Source organism: Trematosphaeria pertusa (assembly GCF_010094035.1).
Source record: "Trematosphaeria pertusa strain CBS 122368 unplaced genomic scaffold BU26scaffold_5, whole genome shotgun sequence".
Lineage (NCBI taxonomy): Eukaryota > Fungi > Ascomycota > Dothideomycetes > Pleosporales > Trematosphaeriaceae > Trematosphaeria > Trematosphaeria pertusa.
The window spans coordinates 887,124-903,825 of record NW_022987216.1 but is presented as its reverse complement, the minus strand read 5'-3'; the positions used below and the strand labels follow the sequence as shown (position 1 = coordinate 903,825).

Genomic DNA, 16,702 nt, shown 5'->3' with positions numbered 1-16,702 from the left:
AGACCTACAAAGGATCGTGAGCGATGGAATCCGGACGTACGTGAGATCGATCGAACCACTCAGAGCCCTAGGATATTGCCTGGATAGCCACTAAGAGCGTGGGGATCCTTCTCTATCTCCGGCATCCATAGCTCATGACCTTTTGTAAGTACGGGCGAGGATATAGACTGCTTTGGTGCTCGCGAGTTCATCGCGCAGGGCGGCCGGAACAGGAACGACTGTACGCCTACGATAGTAACGCATAACGGGTTTCCGGCTCCAAATTACCGAGTTGCCGAAGTTAAAATAAACGCATTGCCAGACTTGGCGCGCTCGCGCCATCACGCACCCGAGCTGCACGAGGATGTATGGTGGCCTGAAACGGCTAGCCCACTAAATACCCACGGTTCTCCTCGGACTAGACCAGCAGCTGGGGGTAAGCATTGCTGGTGGCCTAATTGCATATGATGTAAGACTCAGGGCTCTGGGTAGGCATGGTTTTATGTTGCCCAGTGAGGAACGATCACAATGGGAAGAGTGAGCGCGCCCCGCGTTTCAACGTTGCCTCCGCTCTTTTGCCACACATGCTCACGTTTACAGGGTCCATTAGTGTTTATAACTACCGCACTCTGCCACGCATCGAATATGCATAAACTCATCTAACCATATCGTGGGCTTTCGAGGAGCAATTCGTCATCCTATCACTATTCTGATCGAGAGCGTTTCCCATCCACCTCCCATATCAAGAACTCCAAGCCCGTTCCCACACTCCCTATCGCTGATACACGCCAATGGATCCCAAATCGCCCGTAGAGACGGACCTTCTAATCGTCGGCGCCGGACCGGCAGGCGCCTCTCTAGCGTGCTTCCTCGCGCGCTACGGGCTCAAAGGTGCCTCATGACCCATCATCTTCGCCGCTCGCAACGACTGACAGTCCCAGGAATCGTGATCTCCTCGGCCCCTGGAACTGCTAGAACGCCACGCGCCCACATCAACAACCCCGCAGCCATGGAATGCATGCGCGATATCGGCCTCTGGGACGAATGCCGCAAACTCGGACACGGCGGCGTCTTCCTCAGGCACTTCCGCTGGTGCGAGACCATGGCCGGCGAAGAATACGCGCGCGTATACTCTTTCGGCGAAGGCGTCCGGCAGGGGGACGTTGCAGCGACGAGCCCGTGTTGGTATCTCGATCTGCCGCAGAACTTGCTCGAGCCGGTTCTCGTAAAGTTCGCTACTACGAATGGGTTCAAGGTGCGCTTCGATACGCAGTTGATAGGGTTCGAGGAGAAGGGAGGCGGCAAAGTGCTGTGCGATGTACGGGACCGCGTTTCTGGCGCCACGTACCAAATCTCGACAAAGTACCTCTTCGGCGCAGACGGCGCCCGCTCGCTCGTTGCGCAGAAACTCGATCTCCCGATGACGGAGCACCCCGGCGGCGGCATGGCCTTCAACGTCCTCGTGCGCGCTGACCTGTCGCACCTGATGCGGTTCCGCGAAGGCAACCTGAACTGGTGTGTGCGGCTTGAACGGGACTATCCGTTTACGTGCGTAGGACGCATGGTGAAGCCATGGTATGAGTGGATATTCGTCTTCTTCCCCAAGGGACCGGGGGTGGCCGCCCCGGAGAGGAGCGAGAAGGAGTGGAAAGAGGTGGTCGAGGATTACATTGGGGACCCCAAAGTGCAGGTGGAGGTGTTGGATGTTAGTAAGTGGCTGGTCAATGAGACAAGCGCGAATGTGATCTCGAAAGGGAACGTGTAAGTCTCCTCCTTAACCTCCCTAATGGCAGTTCCTCGTCCACTCATCTCGCACAGAGACTAAATGCTAACGAGCAGCAGTTTCTGCCTCGGCGACGCCATCCACCGCCATCCACCGACGCTCGGCCTCGGCTCAAACACCTGCATCCAAGACGCCTTCAACCTGTCCTGGAAAATCCACCTCGTCCTCAAAGGCCTCGCATCGCCCTCCCTCCTCTCAACCTACAACACCGAACGGCAGCCCGTCGCCGCCCAGCTCGTCAAAGAATCCAACGACATCCTGCGCAAGCACGCCGAAGTCTGGCAAGCGCTCGGCGCCAAGGGCCCGGGCTCCTCAGAAGAAGAGCGCATGCAAGGCATCCGCGAACTGCGGCAAAACACCCCGGGCGGCCGCCAAAGACGCAAGCTGCTGAAGGAGCGCATAGACTACATGCAGCACGAGACCAACACTATGGGCATCCAAATGGGCCAGCTCTACACCAGCACCGCCATTGACGCGTCCTCTGAGCCTCGCCCATTCGCCCCGGGCCCCCGCGAAGCTAGCGAACCGGCCCTCTACTACGACCCGTCCACCTACCCCGGCCGCCGGCTCCCGCACGTCTGGCTCAACACCCCGGTGCCCGGCCCGCTCGTGTCGACGCTCGATATCGCTGGGAAGGGCCGCTTTGCGCTTTTCACGGGCATTGGCGGGGAGCTGTGGAAGGAGGCTGCGCAGGCGGTGGGAGAGGAGCTCGGCGTTGAGATTAAGGCGGTGGCGATCGGTATAGGAGCGGAGTGGGAGGATCCGTATTTCGAGTGGATGGGGGTGAGGGGCGTGGAGGACGACGGGTGTGTGCTTGTGAGACCGGATCTGTTTGTTGCGTGGAGGGCGGAGAGTGGCGGAGAGGAGCTGCAGCGGTTGGGGATGGTTTTGAGAGGAATCTTAGGGGTGAAAGATAGCGCTTCTGGATAGCGCGGACTTCAGCTTAAGATTAGTGAACTCAAAGAATTAAGGTGTGTTGAATGGCTCTCTATACTGAGGGCTTTGCAAAGCGCTCTGCAGGCGGTGGCGTCCGAGGTGTTGGTGGACACTGTATACGCATGCGTTCTCAGATATACGGGTCTCCACAAGGTGCATGCATAGACTCTATACTCTGCAAAGTAATACAAAGATCAAAGTTCGTTCTATATGATGGGAGGCGATATAGTGTAAGGAGCATTACAGGTCACATACCTTACAGTAGCTCGACGGCAGACTGAGCAGGCGCCTTCGGGCACGACCCCGAGCTACAGCCGACAGCTTCCACATAGAAAATGCTTAGCACGAGAGAACAGCGAAAGAGAGTATAAAGAATTAGATTCAGGATGCCGGATGAGAAGACAAGCATGGCGCGATAACGCAAGCTATGCAACGATGCCGCAGAACTCTTGAGAGAGCATCTTTGACCCAACATTCACCCTCCCCGTCGCGTAATCCGAACCCAGAAGTCTTCTATGATCCAGATTCCCTATAGCGCACTGTTAGCCAATAGCTCGAGGAAAATTACCGGGGCCAAAGCAAGATTAGTCTACTTACCGCGTTGGCGATATGTGCCGGATGCTCAGGATTCGCAAGCGCAAAGTCGAACCTCCTCAAAAGCTAGTGCGGTGAAATCAGCTTTCCAATCTCGCCATCGCACACGCGTGAGTGATCCTTACCTCCACAAAAATCTTATTAAACTCCATCAACGCCACCGTCTTGCCCAGACACTGGTACTTGCCATAGTGAAAGACGAGATCCACGGTATTCGTCATCTGCGCAAGGTGCTCTGGATCCGCTTGCAGCCACCGCTCAGGCCTGTACAGCTCTGAATCTGGACCGAATATCTTCTTCGAGTGATGGATTCCCAGCGGCGAGGATCCGATTTGCGTTCCAGCAGGGATGAACTTCCCGTCAATCGTGTCGCCTCCGGGCGGGACCTCCTTGAAGAAAGTGCCGCCCGCCGGGGGTAGGATTCTCAACCCCTCTTTAATGACGGCTTGGAGGTAGGGCATTTGACGTGCTTCGGAGTCTTTGATGGGCGAGGAGATTTCTCCAGAGGAGATGAAGGTGTCGATTTCTTGCTGGAGCTTTCTGTACGCCACTGGGTTTGCGAGGAGATGGAGCATGACAGCTCGGATGGTAGAAGCTGAGGTATCACTGCCAGCGATGACCTGAAGCAGCGCCTCGCCGGACGCTTCCTCCTGATTGAGCCCATGGCGGATGAAGGAGCCGAGCATGTCGGGTTGAGATTTCGCGGATGGTCCAAAGCGATCTGCTACGACCTTCTTGGCGACGCTTCGCAATGTTGTCAGTGCGGCTCTTGTAGCGATTGTGCTGGGCCACCACTCACCCAATGAAAGCCCCAAAACCGAGCTTATCACTTTCTTTAGGAAGTAGTCCCCTCAGAGGTCGCGAATGCAGCACGTTCGCCAGAGACGGTATGTTAGCTACAATCATCATGATGGGAATGTACGAATTCGTGATCTTGATGTAATCATAGACGTCGCCGTCTTCGACGAGATAGCCAAAGGCATGTCCGAATGCAAGATGGCTGATGACGTCGAGGGTGAAGTATTGCGCCTTTTGGGCGAAGTCCATGGGGCGGTACGAGTCAGATGAAGAGAGGTACTTGGACTCGATGAGCGAAACGAGCTGCGAGATTTGGAAGTCGATGGTGCCTTCCATCGACTCGTTTTCCTTGCCGGAATACTAAAGTGGGCGGTTAATTCCTGTCTGCAATGAGGAGAAATGCGGCTTACCCCGGCCGCCATCTTGTTGCGTAGCTTGGTGTGGGCAGCTTCGTCGCGCATAGCGAAGAGATTAGTCTTTCCAGGCTCGAAGCGCATTGCGTCGTACCCTGTGTCTCTGTTAGCGTATACTGAGTCTCGTACGCGCATTCATAGGCACAGCTTACATGGGCCTCTCGTGTACGCAGAGCGGACAGCCATCATCCTGCGCAAGACCTCTGGATCATCTGTGACCAGCTCATTTGGCCCAATCCGCGCGAGCGAACCTGGCGTGTCGTCAGTACCTAGGGAGACTTTCGCACTTCAGCGACGACAAACTTACCATACTTATCGGTGACTTGCTTGATAGCGAGCGGCTGTCTGCCCTTGAGCGATTCCTTCACCATCCACGCCGAAGAGAAGGCTGCCCAGAAGGGCCCGGGAACGTGCGACAAGCGGAACCACCTTAGCGCGACGCGAACGAGATACGCAATAACCAGGGCGCCCAACACACCGATCGCAACCGTGGCTCTGGGTAGCTGCTCGAGAGCCGCCAATGGGGAGGTTCCCGGTACCGTGGGTGCGGCCATGATTTGTACGACCGTGGGTCAGCCTGCGGGTGGATGCGACGACGCGGCTGAGACACAGGAGAGTTGGAAGAGCGGTCAGGGGCCCTGCACATCTTGCGCTGAGGTGATTGGCCCTAGCTGCCTTAGGTCACTGCCTCCACGTGACAGCGTCTAAGCGACATCTCGGCAATGTGGGGCGATCCCCAGTCCCCAGATCGCGGAAAACCTCCTGACAGCCTCTGCCTGCCAATGCAAACTATTGCTACGCCGCATTTTTAACCAACAATGGCCTCTCACGGCCCCGACGATCATGGCAGTCCGGCGGCCGCGGGCTCTAGCCTGGTGCCCGATACCGGCCCGGCTCACCACCCCACCGCCGACACGGAAGCGCTTGAGCCCGACGCGGCAAGTCATGCCACATCGAGATCGCACCACGGGACCAAACTCGCTGACAGTTCTCTAGAATGCCGAAGAGGAGGCGCTGTTCGATGATGGTGACTCGGCATACAGCGATGTGAGTGAGGCCGTGCTCGCGCCATTACTACGATGCGCTGACCGCAGAAGGTCGCTTCATCTACTACCTCTCTCAGAGACGAATTGATCTTGCAAGTGCGAGAGCATGGCCGACAGTACCAGGGGTACATGGAAGCGAGTATGTTCCCCCCTATCAATTGCGAGTTCACTCCTTGCTAATCCCGGTGTCTAGAATACGTCCTTCCCATGGACGAGGTACTCATCACTGATTCCCACGTGCCAAGACCCAACGCTAACACCTGCCCTTGTTAGCAAGAGATAGAGCGCTTAGGTGGGTTCTGTGCTATAGATGTATAGGTGAGAAGGCTGACCACTTGCAGATTTCCAACACCATCTCGTGTGGCTCACGCTGGATAAAGAACTCGGATTCGCACCGATCAAAAATGTGCATCGCGCTCTCGACGTAGGCTGCGGGACGGGCATATGGGCAATAGACTTTGGTAACCGCCTCACTCGTTAGTAGCCCGTCTCGCCAATCCAGCTAACCCCGGAGCCTAGCCGACGCCCACCCTGAGACGGAGGTCTTCGGAGTCGATCTCGCGCCCGTTCAGCCAGCAAAGTAAGCCTCAGTCCCCTGTAAAAGAGGGAAGCAGAGCTTGCATTAACGGTGCACTACAGTGTTCCTCCCAACCTGACATTCGAAGTCGACGATCTAGAAAAACCCTGGACATTTTCGCGCAAGTTCAATTATATCCACTGCCAACTCATGATCGGCGCATTTCAGGACTGGCCAAGATTTTTCAGACAGAGCTATGAGTACTTCACCCTTCGCCACATGTACAAGGAATCCGTTATGACTGACATTTCGGTTAGATTCCTGGAAGAAGACGGTTACCTAGAGGTCCACGACATCGACTTCGTAATAAAATGCGACGACGGCACTCTCCCCACCAACTCCGCGCTCGTCCGCTGGCACAACTACATGCACGACGCAGCCTCCAAAGCCGGATTCCCGCTCGACGCAATTTCTCACGTGCCCGACATGATGAAGACCGCCGGCTTTGTCGACGTAGTAGCGACGCCGATTAAATGGCCCATCAACACCTGGCCCAAGGACTCCAAGCATAAAGAGCTAGGAAGATGGGCGATGGAGAATTTCACGTGGGGATGCGATAGTATGAGTTTGGCGCTGTTTACCAGAGCGCTCGGATGGTCGGCAGAGGAGGTGCATGTTTTTATGGCGCTGGTGAGGAAGGATCTGAGGGATAGGAAGATGCATGCTTATTGGAACTTCTGGGTGGTGTATGGCAGGAAGGAGAAATCTAGTAGTTGAGCTGCTGGCCGAATCGGAATCTGTAAAACAAAAAGTGAGAGGGAGACGTGGGCAAGAGCCCCACCCTAGCATCATTCCCCAGAAGTGAGCAGTCACATTCACCAAGATGGAACAGGACTAGTTCGCAATTACGTATGTCTTACATAACTTCTTACTCTCCTTCGGTCCGCACACAACTCCAACGCTCAACCCTGCCAGACGGCCTCGCACCAAATCCAGCCAGACTACGTGCAACACCAGCCATGGCAACAAAGCGCAACCTCGACGCCACGGGGCAGAAATCCCCAGCAGAAACAGCATCCACCCCTCGGGCCAAAATGCCAGCCAGGAAACGCCCGCGCCTCCACCAGCGCCCGACGGTCTCTCTCTCGCAACTAGACCCCAGCCCAGCTTCCTCCTCCCTCTTCTTCCAGCTCCCCCGCGAGCTGCGCGACCAAGTGTACCACGAAGTCTGGACCACGACGCCGCATCTGCGCCAGCGCTACCTGCGCAAGTTCTACTCCGTCACGTACGGCCACCGCAAGCCCAGCGCGCAGCCCGTCAACACGGCGGCGTGGCTTCTCGCGAGCAAGCAGATCCTGCTAGAGGGGCTTGCGCAGTTCCATCGCCAGTCGGTGTGGCACTTCGTGGACACGGATGCAGAGAACCGACCGTCGGAGTACGTGTTCCCGCTGCTCACCCCGGGATTGGTGTATGCGCAGCACCTGCACCTCGAGCACTGGACGCCGCTCGACCGCAAAGACGGCACATTCACTCTGCGCAAGGAGTCCGTGGCGCTGGTGAACCGCATGGTGAGCTCGATGCACGAGGACGACGCGCTCAAGGAGATCCGCGTCTCGATTCTGTGGGGCGCTGTGGACCCCGCCATCCTGGCGTCGGCTTGCCAGTTCGATCTGTCCAAGCTGGAGCGCTTGGGCGTCCAGAGAGGCGTGGAGGAGTTCGGGTTTCACGTCGCCGTTGAGGGACTTGCCTGGGGGGGTGTGCCGGCTGCGAGACGACGAGTGCAGCTGGCGGAGACGCAGTTCGGTGACGCACTGAAGAGTGAAGCTGAGCGAGTTGGCAGAGCGCTTGTTCCGGACGGCGTGGAGAGTCAGGCGCTGGATACGCACAGGGAAGTGGGGAGCGGGAATAGTGGCCTTTTGTGGTCTTGGGCATACGAGGTTAAGAAGGGATGATGGACGCAAGTGCTTGCTTCGTCGCTGCGAGCAAGCATATCATCTCCCGTCGTGTCTTTTCTACAGTCGTAGATTGGGTTTAGGGCCCTAGGCACTCAGGAGTGGCTGTGGGCGATCGATGAAAAGGGAACGGCTCTTTAATCCCCGTCAGGGAGCGATCGGCTGCGTGGGTTAAGAGAGGCATGCATTTTCCTTACATAGACGATTTCTGGACATATCCCCCTCCAGATAGATTGGTAATGCACAGTGTTTTTCGAATGCTTCCGTATCCTCTCAATAACCCCGATTCGTGCCTCTAGAGTTAAGAAGTAATTCTAGCATACCTAAGGCATAAATGCTTGACGAATAGAGAAATGAGCTTTTCCATCTAAGACGCGGGAAGGTAGTTATTAGGCTCTGCTTCCAGAACACTCGCTATGCTGAATGAAAGAGACTCGAGAAGCTTATCTAACAAGATATACACGCTAAGGGGATAAACCAACTGAAGAGAATGAAAGACGAGCCAAAGAAACCTTGCTGCTGAAAGCATTCCGGGCAGCCCAACCTCATGAGGTATAGATATTGTGGAACCACTCCTGGGCGTCAAAATCGGCGAATAGCTCCTTCTCTGCAACATTAGACCAAAAAAGCGTATTGTCAGGTAGTTTCGGAGACGTGGAGGTCGGGTTCAAGGTCCATGGTGTAGCACTGATCATGGGATCGTTCCAAGAGCTCGTACGGATTGGTACCGTCGCTTCTTCCTGCGGATGATGGTGATATGATTCCTGATTGCCTGCTCGCTGACTGTGACATACTGGGTGACATATACTCGAGGTTTTGTTGTCGGGGTCGTTGACATCGGATAGTGTGACCGTATCTGCTCGACTTCTTGAAGAGAATAGATTCTCGAGGAGTGCTTGCTGCTTTTCTTTCCCCTTCTCACGAAGCGATTGCGAGCTGGAAGCATGGGTTTCGAATGACTTCGAAGAATACCATTGTTCATTTTGCTCATTTCCGGTGATTCGGTCAACCTCATCGATCTCGTGGGGCTCTGTGACGGCCGATTTGGTATAACGGTTGCTCTCTGAATCTCCCGCCTCGTTGGAAAGTTGGCCGCTGTTCCCCGTGCCATAAGCAGAGAGAGTGGACACTGAGCTTGCCGCAGCTTGTAAAGAAAAGCTCGCAGATGTCGACAATAAGGTATCATTATCCGGGTGGGAGGCGCTTGTGTGCGGATTAGCCCGGGCCACGGACTGGAAAGGCCTTGCGCGCTGAGTTAGGCTGGACTGCAGGAGTGGACCGTTCGGTGAGGTTTCCGTAGAGCCACACATCCTAGATTTGCATTGTTGAATGATTGCTGGAACCATATCTTCAATCTCTGCTATGGCGACTTTGAGCGGACAATCTAGTCTCTTGGACAATTCGTCTTTGAATGCCTCGATGAGAAAGGGCTCCAGCCGGTGAAACATCACTGGCTTGTCATCTTGCCAAAGTTAGCCATATCGCTCGCTGCTGGCATGGGGCACCTACAAGGGGAGGGTGCGCGCTCATCATCAGGGAATAGTGCCCGATATAAGAGAGTCCACTTTTCTTCGACGGTCTTCAAATGGTAATCAGAGGGTCTCTTTGTGGTGATCTCTTCCCATCGCTCCTGGGTAAGGCGATCGTCTTTCGGTGCCGGGCGTAGTTCACAGCGGGCGGCGTTGCGAAGATGTGCAGCGAGATCTCTCTGTGTCTTCGTCTCCAACTGGCATCGAGGACAACGCCGTGGCTGCAGATGAGTGCGTTTCAGGTGCTGCCTGGCAATCGAATCAGAGGCAAGCACCAAACGACAAGGAGCTTTACTTACATCAGTTTTGCCATATCAGGAAAGCCGAGCCCACTGCTGCAGGCCTGATTCAACTCATGTTTCTGCGGGTCACTAGAATAGAAAGGGCATCTCAAACGTTGCGGTACTGACTGGCCGCCACTAGCTTTCGGTCTTTTCGGCTTTCGTTGGTCCTCCTCGTCCCGCTTCTTTTGACCCCTTTCAGAGGTATCACCCTTGCTCTTGTCCACGGTGTCTGCGCTTGTGGTGCCGAATCCTGTTCCAGTATTGGTGGAATGTGCCTCGTCTCTTGGAGTTTCATCAGGGGAGGAGGCTCCTGTTGGAACTAAAAGGCTAAGCGAAGCGTTTAATCTAGAGGATGTCGTGTCACAAGTGGCCGCTAAGGGGCTCACTAGCCGCATCGGCTCCAGCATACGGGCATCGATCGAGGTTTCTTCTTTAATTGGCGAAAGACACCTTGAAGCAGGAGGGGGGCCAACCGAAAAAACGCGTCGATTAAACGAGCGACTGACAGGAAAGCCAGGAGCCCGGGGAATTGGTGTACTGGTTCGCTCGGGATCTGGATCGATACTTCTCGCAGCGCTTCGTTGGTCCGCATCTTCGGGATCAGACTTTTGATTTCCGTTGCTTGCGGGGAATGCGTTTTGAGAGGGAACTGTGCTATTCTGTGGCGAGGGGCTCGGTGTATCTGTTCCCAAAGCGTTCCGATCTCTGGGAGTTTCGGCCTTGGCCGTCACGTCGCTTTCGTTCGTGCCTGAGCGTGATGAGGTGAGGGAGGGTGTAGACTTAGCGGGTGGGACTGGGATTTGCGCTATCCTTTTTTGCTCATTCCGCAGTGCGCTGACAGGTTCTTCCCGAGAGTAAAATGTTTCTGAAGACCAAGGATCATCCCACGCCCTCATGTGCAGCCATCTCTCAAGAGGGGTTGATGGTGGATGAATGCTACAACTCGAACCGGAATCGGATGCACTGTGCTCTCCATCCTCCAAGCCCTCTCTCAGCTGAAGTGCAAGCTCTTGCTCTTGATCATGGCAACGGTTCCTGTTCGTCATCTTCTCTGAATTGAAGGCGCTAAGCTCATGGCGTGCTCTCCTAGCTGAATGGACGTGCCACAGAAATGGCGGAAAAATGAGCTGAAGAAGATCCCGGAAGATGCCAAAAGAATTGTGACAGTTGTTGGGACCTAGTGAGGAGCGTCAGTGATGGAAGGCCGAAGTCTGCTTGTCGAGGTTGATATGCGCACAGACATCACAACTGTGATGGTGTGGCTAACACTGCGCATAGCCACACCACGGACCAATCACAGAGGTCCATCACAAGTGTGATCCTCTCTAGCGTGAGATTTCAAAATTAACTTCAACGGGAACGTGATTTGGACTGCCTGCGAACATCAGCTCTATGTTTTAAGGCAATAGGCGCGGAAGATCGACTCTTGGATGATGGACATAAAGAACGATAGGACTGCAAGGAAACATGCAACGTACAAGTACAAACTTAACTCGACAGGGCATAAAGACCCCTCTACCACGCCATGACAGCCATACAAGGCCGAAATCTCGGACTGTAAGTCGTCAACATCCCAACATCCCTTAGATGTCTATTAAAGAGTACTTAGGCTCGTACTTGCGAGAAGGCCAGAGACGAGAAATCAGCATATGCACAGTTCCAGTGACTCGCAGTCCACGTCCGAATACTCCTTCGCTATGCGACGCTACCTCGCGGACGAAGACGACATGCGCTGGCTCCTGGGTTCTCAAGACGGAAAGACTCCTGACGAGCGCCCGAAACGCATTGTGAAGCTTTTCGAAGACGCAGAGAAGGTCCCGGGCTTGAATGCGAAGGGCGACAGGCACAAGTTATGAAAGAAGCAGCTTGGCCGATGAGGTCTAGACCAATGCGGTTAATGGAAACGCCACGTATTTTCCCTACCGAAGAACAACTATATTCTGTAGATGATCCGGGCCATGACGACAATGAGAAAGGAAGCTACGTACCACCTCCTAGAATCACATCACAGTCCATCCAACGACGTATTGCCACCCGGAAAGTGATCAAGGCTTCGCGATTTCATACTTCCACCACAGATACGTATGCTCAAGTATGATCTCGCTTCCGCTCAACGCGCAAGGAACCGTCTCGGTATAGATATCTTCCTTGTCGGTTCCTCCCTTGACTAGCGCGTTTCCGACGCGTAAGATCTCTTCTTTGAACTGATCAGCCGAAGGACTACCCAGCACGTTCTTACTCTTCAAATTAATACTGATTTCCACACGCCTGAGTTTGGTATGCGCAGTCAAGCGCTCGAAGTCCGACAAATCTGGTGTAGCATACTGCCAGTTGAGGTACCTATGAACGAGATAGCTCCACTCGGTCCAAATTGTGATGTTGATTTGCTGGATATTCGAGTCCTCGGACATTGAGTCCACCATGCGATTGACGACTGCCATTGTTCTCGAGTCCAGAGCGGTCCGCTCGCCCCAATCCTTGACGACGAGCCACGGGAAGAGTCGAATGTCCAAGTGAAGGCCGCGGACCTGGGATGGGGTGATGAGAGGGAATCTGTACTCGGACTTCAGGGTCTGACTCGTGTCGTCGAAGTACCATGTTGAGTGCTGGTGTAGTTGCTGGACGCCTTCGTGCAGGATTTGCTTGTTTGTAAGCAACCATGGGTGCGTCGCATTAGGAGGGAGTTGTGTAGAGAGCAGTGAGTCCCGCTGGTACGACACGGCATAATACCTGCCATCGTAGCGCTGCGTGATCCTAGGACCAGCACTCCAGAGTTGGTGATAAATTTCGTCTCGCAGCTCGCGTGGAAGTTTGAGGAACCGCGACTCGGAGAACTCATCCACCGACTGCAGCCTCTCCGACGTAGGCTTAGTGCGCTTCTCGGGCGGAGTCCTCGGCTTCGGCGGCATGACACGTCGAGGGACCATCTCGTCGGACGTCTGGGTCTGCTCAGGGTTAGTGAATGCCTCGTATCAAACGGGACGAGGGCTAACCTGTTTGCGAGTGCTTTGGCGCATGCTGCGTCCGCTGTCTCCATTCGACTCGGAAATAGCACCGGTCTTCCGCTTCGGCGCCATTGTGAATGCTGCAGTGGGTAGAAGCGACGAGATGGTATGGTTGGGTGTCGTGGGGGAAGGGCGGCGGGTCTGTGAAATGGAGCTTGGTGATGTTGGGCTTTACGAGTTGCAGTTCCCAAAAGATCACCGGATGGTGCTACGCATCCGAACACTTCTTTTGGGTTGAGTTCCAGTGTCGAGGCGTTTGGCATGGGCTACGGGGTTGATATAGCTCTCGGGGTTAGAGGATTAGCGCACTGAGGGACCCTATGGTCCTAGCCGCGCCGACCTTTCACCGCGCTGCGACCTGTGCCAACTGATCAGTCAGAGGCATCACCCGTCAAATCCACGATATCCGCTTTGCGCTTTTCCACAGCCCCCGAAGCCGGCTGCCCGAAATTCTGCATTGAGGCCGATGTAGGTTGGAGTGGTTGGAGTGGTTGGACGGGCTGCGCTCCCCGGATCAGAATCAGACTCTCAATATCCACCAATCTCGCCATCTCTTCACCGAGCACATTCCGGTTGCCAGAGTTGCCCCTCAAGCGCTGCAAGTGCGATCGCATCTCCGCAACATCAGACTTCCATCGGGCATCGAGCCTTAAAAACTCGTTCTTGGTCTTGTAGACGACCAACGTGTACGGGATCCTGGTTCGTTCCGTATCGAATTTGTAGTCATTATACTCGAGCGAGTTCTGTAGATGCTTGCGAGTCCTATCGGCATATGAGAATCGTGCCACGGACTGAGATGGATTCTTCAGGAACCGAAGGAGCTCCTGGCATGGACTGCAGTTGCAGGAGTCTTTCCGCTTGCGCGTCCAGTTTTTTGGTTCGACTGGACGGCGCCTCGCCAGCCAAAGAGCAGCCTGTTGAAGAGTGGGAATGATCCAGGTTCTTGCTGCTTCTTGGACGGAGGGGTCGGTGCAGTCCTTGAGCACTATAATAAGTCTGCCAACGAAGTCGAATATTTCCTTCCAACCATCCCAAATTATTGACGCGGGATCTGGTGTGTCCGGTAATCCCCGGGCAAGAAGCTGCACGGCTACCTCATTAAGTTCAAGAATAAGGCTGTGCTTGAGTATCATGAGAAAGTCTTCAGGAAGGACATCAGACATGTCGGTAGGCGCAGGGATACCATACCCCAGATAGATGCCGTTACGGTAGGGTGACGTCTTTCTAACGATATCCGAAATAGTCAGTCTGAGAAGAGGCGGGTCGATGGATATTAGAGCTTGAAACGTTGGCTTTACGATGTCTTTCTTGGCCGTGGTATCTTCTTCAAAGGATTTGGCGAGCTGCTGCAAGAATGCGATGACGCCAGCCCGGTGAGGATGTGAGATCAGTTTTGGAAGGATTCTGTTGCAATCAGCGAGGTCGAACGACTCTTCATTTCTACACTCACTCTGTGAAATACTTCGCTTGACCCATGGTTGCTATAAGCTCCAGCAATGCCGCATTATCCGCCTTCGAGTAGTCACTGATGGAACGAACTATCTCGCCCACGCGATCATTTGTCCACTCATTGAATGAGAGGACGTGCGAACCAGGCACATGCGACCTAATTGTCTCGAATGTTATTCGCATGTCGTTCGCGTATTTGAAAGTGGGGACTCGCGGCGGGGGAAGAGAAAGCCTAGATTCAGTCAGTTCCATTACGGTCCGAGGGTCTCTCTAGATTTGTGTACCACTTGGACCAAGTGTCTGCACCGCCGATTGCTGCTTCGCGCCCTATGCAGTCCGCGGCAATGCGAACGAGCTCGCTTGATGAAGACCAGGACGGGTCTTGCATAACCCTCTGCAGGGCTTCGCGGACAAGATCCTGTTGGCCGATGATATAGCAGTGGCTGGCAACCAAAGAGAATATCCGACTAAGGTCTGCGCGGATACGTTCGCGTTCTGCTCCGTAACCCAGGTAGCCATAACTATAATAACTATTGTCATAGTTATTCGCCTTAGACGCGAGGCCTGTGACGATTTTGGTCAGTAGTATTCTCATTGCGTCCACAACAAGTTTGGTGGTTTCGTTGTTGGGTGTATGATCGTCTCGGAGAAGTTCGAAAAATGCTCGGAGCGAGTGGACGTTGTGGGTCTCGCAGGATCGGAACCGACGTAGCACGCTCTCTTTTCGCATAAGAATAAAAACCTGATTATGGGTCAGTTGCCACTCGGAGATTGTTAAGCATGGGTGCCATACCGTGTCGTGATACCGATATGCCGCAGGCATAGACTCATTTCCCATATATTCGCCCTCATCCTCGCTATCGACGTCCCGGTTTCCGTATAGATCCTCCACGTCTGCAAGGATCTCCACGTCTTCAACGGTCAAGAGGCCCAAGTTGAGGTCCATCCCGGTCGGGGTGACAGTGTAGTCTAGGTCCAACGAATCAGACTCTTCCCCATAGTCCTCGTCCTCAGACTGCTTGGTCATCCTTCCGAGAAGCCAATAGAACCCGTTCTTGGCGCAAAGACGTTGAAGAAACCGCCCTTTGGCGGCATCATGCCCCTTCAAGCTCGCGAGGGAGAGGTTGGCTTTGGTGTATTGATGTTCGAGCGGGTAGATGAATTTCTCGAATTGACGATAATCCCTGTTCCAGGTCTTGAGTAGCCGCTCTAAACGGGCGTGGTATTCATCCAGAGCCCCGGCAGACTGCTTCGGCATCCCCTGGTCCTGCACCAGATTGTACGTCAGAACCAAGCGGTAGCCGGAGCTGATAGGTCGAACTTCGTGCGAGACGTCGGAGTACCAGGCCAGCATGGAAATATCGAAAGCGGAGCTCGGCGCTGTCTCTAAAGTGCGTTTCTTCTTGTCATGAACAAGATAGACCTCGCCTCCGGTATGCTCCGAAGGTAGGCAGATGACGAGAGTGCCGAACATTCCTGGAACCTTCTCGCTGTCCTTATGAGCTTTGAAGAAAGCGCCTTCTTCGTAGAGCAGCAACTTGTACAGCTGCGCTCGGGTTTCGACCTGCACACCAAGGTCCTTTACCGCCTGCCCCACGAGCGAATCGAGGTACGCTGTCCAAGCTGGATTCCGACATTGAAATTCGGCAGCGTCCAGTTCCCAAGTCTTCCTGACGGACGTGTCGATGATTGTTTGGTCGCCCTTGCCAAACGGCGATTGCTTGCAGATGCGTGTGATGGCCTCTGCATCGCGAACGGCGAGCGGCAGGCCCACGGAGCCGTACCCGTTGAGATGAAGAGCGGGATTAGTGTAGGCTTTGAGGGTATGGAATGTGGAGAATGTTCCTTCATGTTGGACATTATCAAGGCACTGCTGCAGCCGCATGTTGAAATCGAACCCTTCCTCATAGCTGTCGGAAGCATCCGATAGGTCCTGATCGGATTCGTCGCTCGGTGAGGTGTAATTGGTGTTATAGTGGTAGTCCATTTCGGTGGCCTGATGCCGAAGCTCAAAGTCAACGGTGATGATGAGTCGGTGGATGGGTGAAAGCTTCCCGAGGTCGTTGTTAGAAGAGAGATGACGTTTTGGTGAAGAGCTCGGAAGGTGCGAGGGAGCTTGACGCGCTAAGTCGCGAACCCCTGAACGCGAAACGACCGCGTTTCCACCACGTATTCCAAAATCTATGACAAACTTGCAAAATGCGGATACATCAGTTCTCCGCGTAACACTCTCTCTGATGCGCGAATGTGAATATCAGCCATCAACCTGCAAGTTGGATCTCAAAGTCACGTGATCGAGCCCAAAGTGGAAATGCCACTTGTGCCCATGCGCCGGCATGTGTAGCAATTACCTAGGTAGGATTGCATATGGGGATTTCGTAGAAGAACAATCCCGCAGGACTTTCTATCCAGATTTG

At 54.4% G+C, this 16,702-nt stretch overlaps 7 protein-coding genes across 7 annotated transcripts; 3 read left to right on the top strand and 4 right to left on the bottom strand.

Moving 5' to 3' along the window:
- Positions 1–454: 454 nt before the first annotated feature.
- On the top strand, positions 455–2,692 carry BU26DRAFT_603349 (uncharacterized protein; the record flags this gene model as incomplete). The annotated part of the gene is made up of 4 exons (XM_033835415.1): positions 455–516; positions 580–870; positions 921–1,740; positions 1,822–2,692. The coding sequence occupies exons 2-4, from the start codon at positions 771–773 to the stop codon at positions 2,690–2,692; spliced, it is 1,791 nt and encodes a 596-aa protein (XP_033685820.1). The 5' UTR covers positions 455–516; positions 580–770.
- A 209-nt stretch (positions 2,693–2,901) lies between these two features.
- BU26DRAFT_453826 (cytochrome P450) lies at positions 2,902–5,111 on the bottom strand. The gene is made up of 7 exons (XM_033824842.1): positions 4,811–5,111; positions 4,656–4,754; positions 4,501–4,598; positions 4,092–4,450; positions 3,418–4,036; positions 3,296–3,358; positions 2,902–3,227 (listed from the first exon to the last, which is right to left on the bottom strand). Exons 1-7 carry the CDS (start codon positions 5,055–5,057, stop codon positions 3,174–3,176), a joined length of 1,539 nt encoding a protein of 512 aa, XP_033685819.1. The 5' UTR covers positions 5,058–5,111; the 3' UTR covers positions 2,902–3,173.
- Positions 5,112–5,262: 151 nt separating this feature from the next.
- Positions 5,263–6,983, top strand: BU26DRAFT_481192 (S-adenosyl-L-methionine-dependent methyltransferase). Its single transcript, XM_033825729.1, has 9 exons — positions 5,263–5,441; positions 5,500–5,550; positions 5,601–5,688; positions 5,743–5,765; positions 5,823–5,841; positions 5,891–6,010; positions 6,069–6,129; positions 6,189–6,326; positions 6,384–6,983. The coding sequence occupies exons 1-9, from the start codon at positions 5,322–5,324 to the stop codon at positions 6,841–6,843; spliced, it is 1,080 nt and encodes a 359-aa protein (XP_033685818.1). The 5' UTR covers positions 5,263–5,321; the 3' UTR covers positions 6,844–6,983.
- Positions 6,984–7,085: 102 nt separating this feature from the next.
- On the top strand, positions 7,086–8,018 carry BU26DRAFT_562779 (uncharacterized protein; the record flags this gene model as incomplete). Its single annotated transcript, XM_033833070.1, has 1 exon — positions 7,086–8,018. The coding sequence occupies one exon, from the start codon at positions 7,086–7,088 to the stop codon at positions 8,016–8,018; it is 933 nt and encodes a 310-aa protein (XP_033685817.1).
- A 545-nt stretch (positions 8,019–8,563) lies between these two features.
- Positions 8,564–9,860, bottom strand: BU26DRAFT_562778 (uncharacterized protein; the record flags this gene model as incomplete). The annotated part of the gene is made up of 3 exons (XM_033833069.1): positions 8,564–9,480; positions 9,528–9,796; positions 9,847–9,860. 3 exons carry the CDS (start codon positions 9,858–9,860, stop codon positions 8,564–8,566), a joined length of 1,200 nt encoding a protein of 399 aa, XP_033685816.1.
- Positions 9,861–11,743: 1,883 nt separating this feature from the next.
- On the bottom strand, positions 11,744–13,197 carry BU26DRAFT_517595 (uncharacterized protein). Its single transcript, XM_033828610.1, has 2 exons — positions 12,825–13,197; positions 11,744–12,776 (listed from the first exon to the last, which is right to left on the bottom strand). Exons 1-2 carry the CDS (start codon positions 12,906–12,908, stop codon positions 11,877–11,879), a joined length of 984 nt encoding a protein of 327 aa, XP_033685815.1. The 5' UTR covers positions 12,909–13,197; the 3' UTR covers positions 11,744–11,876.
- Positions 13,198–13,207: 10 nt separating this feature from the next.
- On the bottom strand, positions 13,208–16,272 carry BU26DRAFT_562775 (uncharacterized protein; the record flags this gene model as incomplete). The annotated part of the gene is made up of 4 exons (XM_033833068.1): positions 13,208–14,240; positions 14,287–14,517; positions 14,570–15,027; positions 15,079–16,272. 4 exons carry the CDS (start codon positions 16,270–16,272, stop codon positions 13,208–13,210), a joined length of 2,916 nt encoding a protein of 971 aa, XP_033685814.1.
- Between the last annotated feature and the right edge of the window lie 430 nt (positions 16,273–16,702).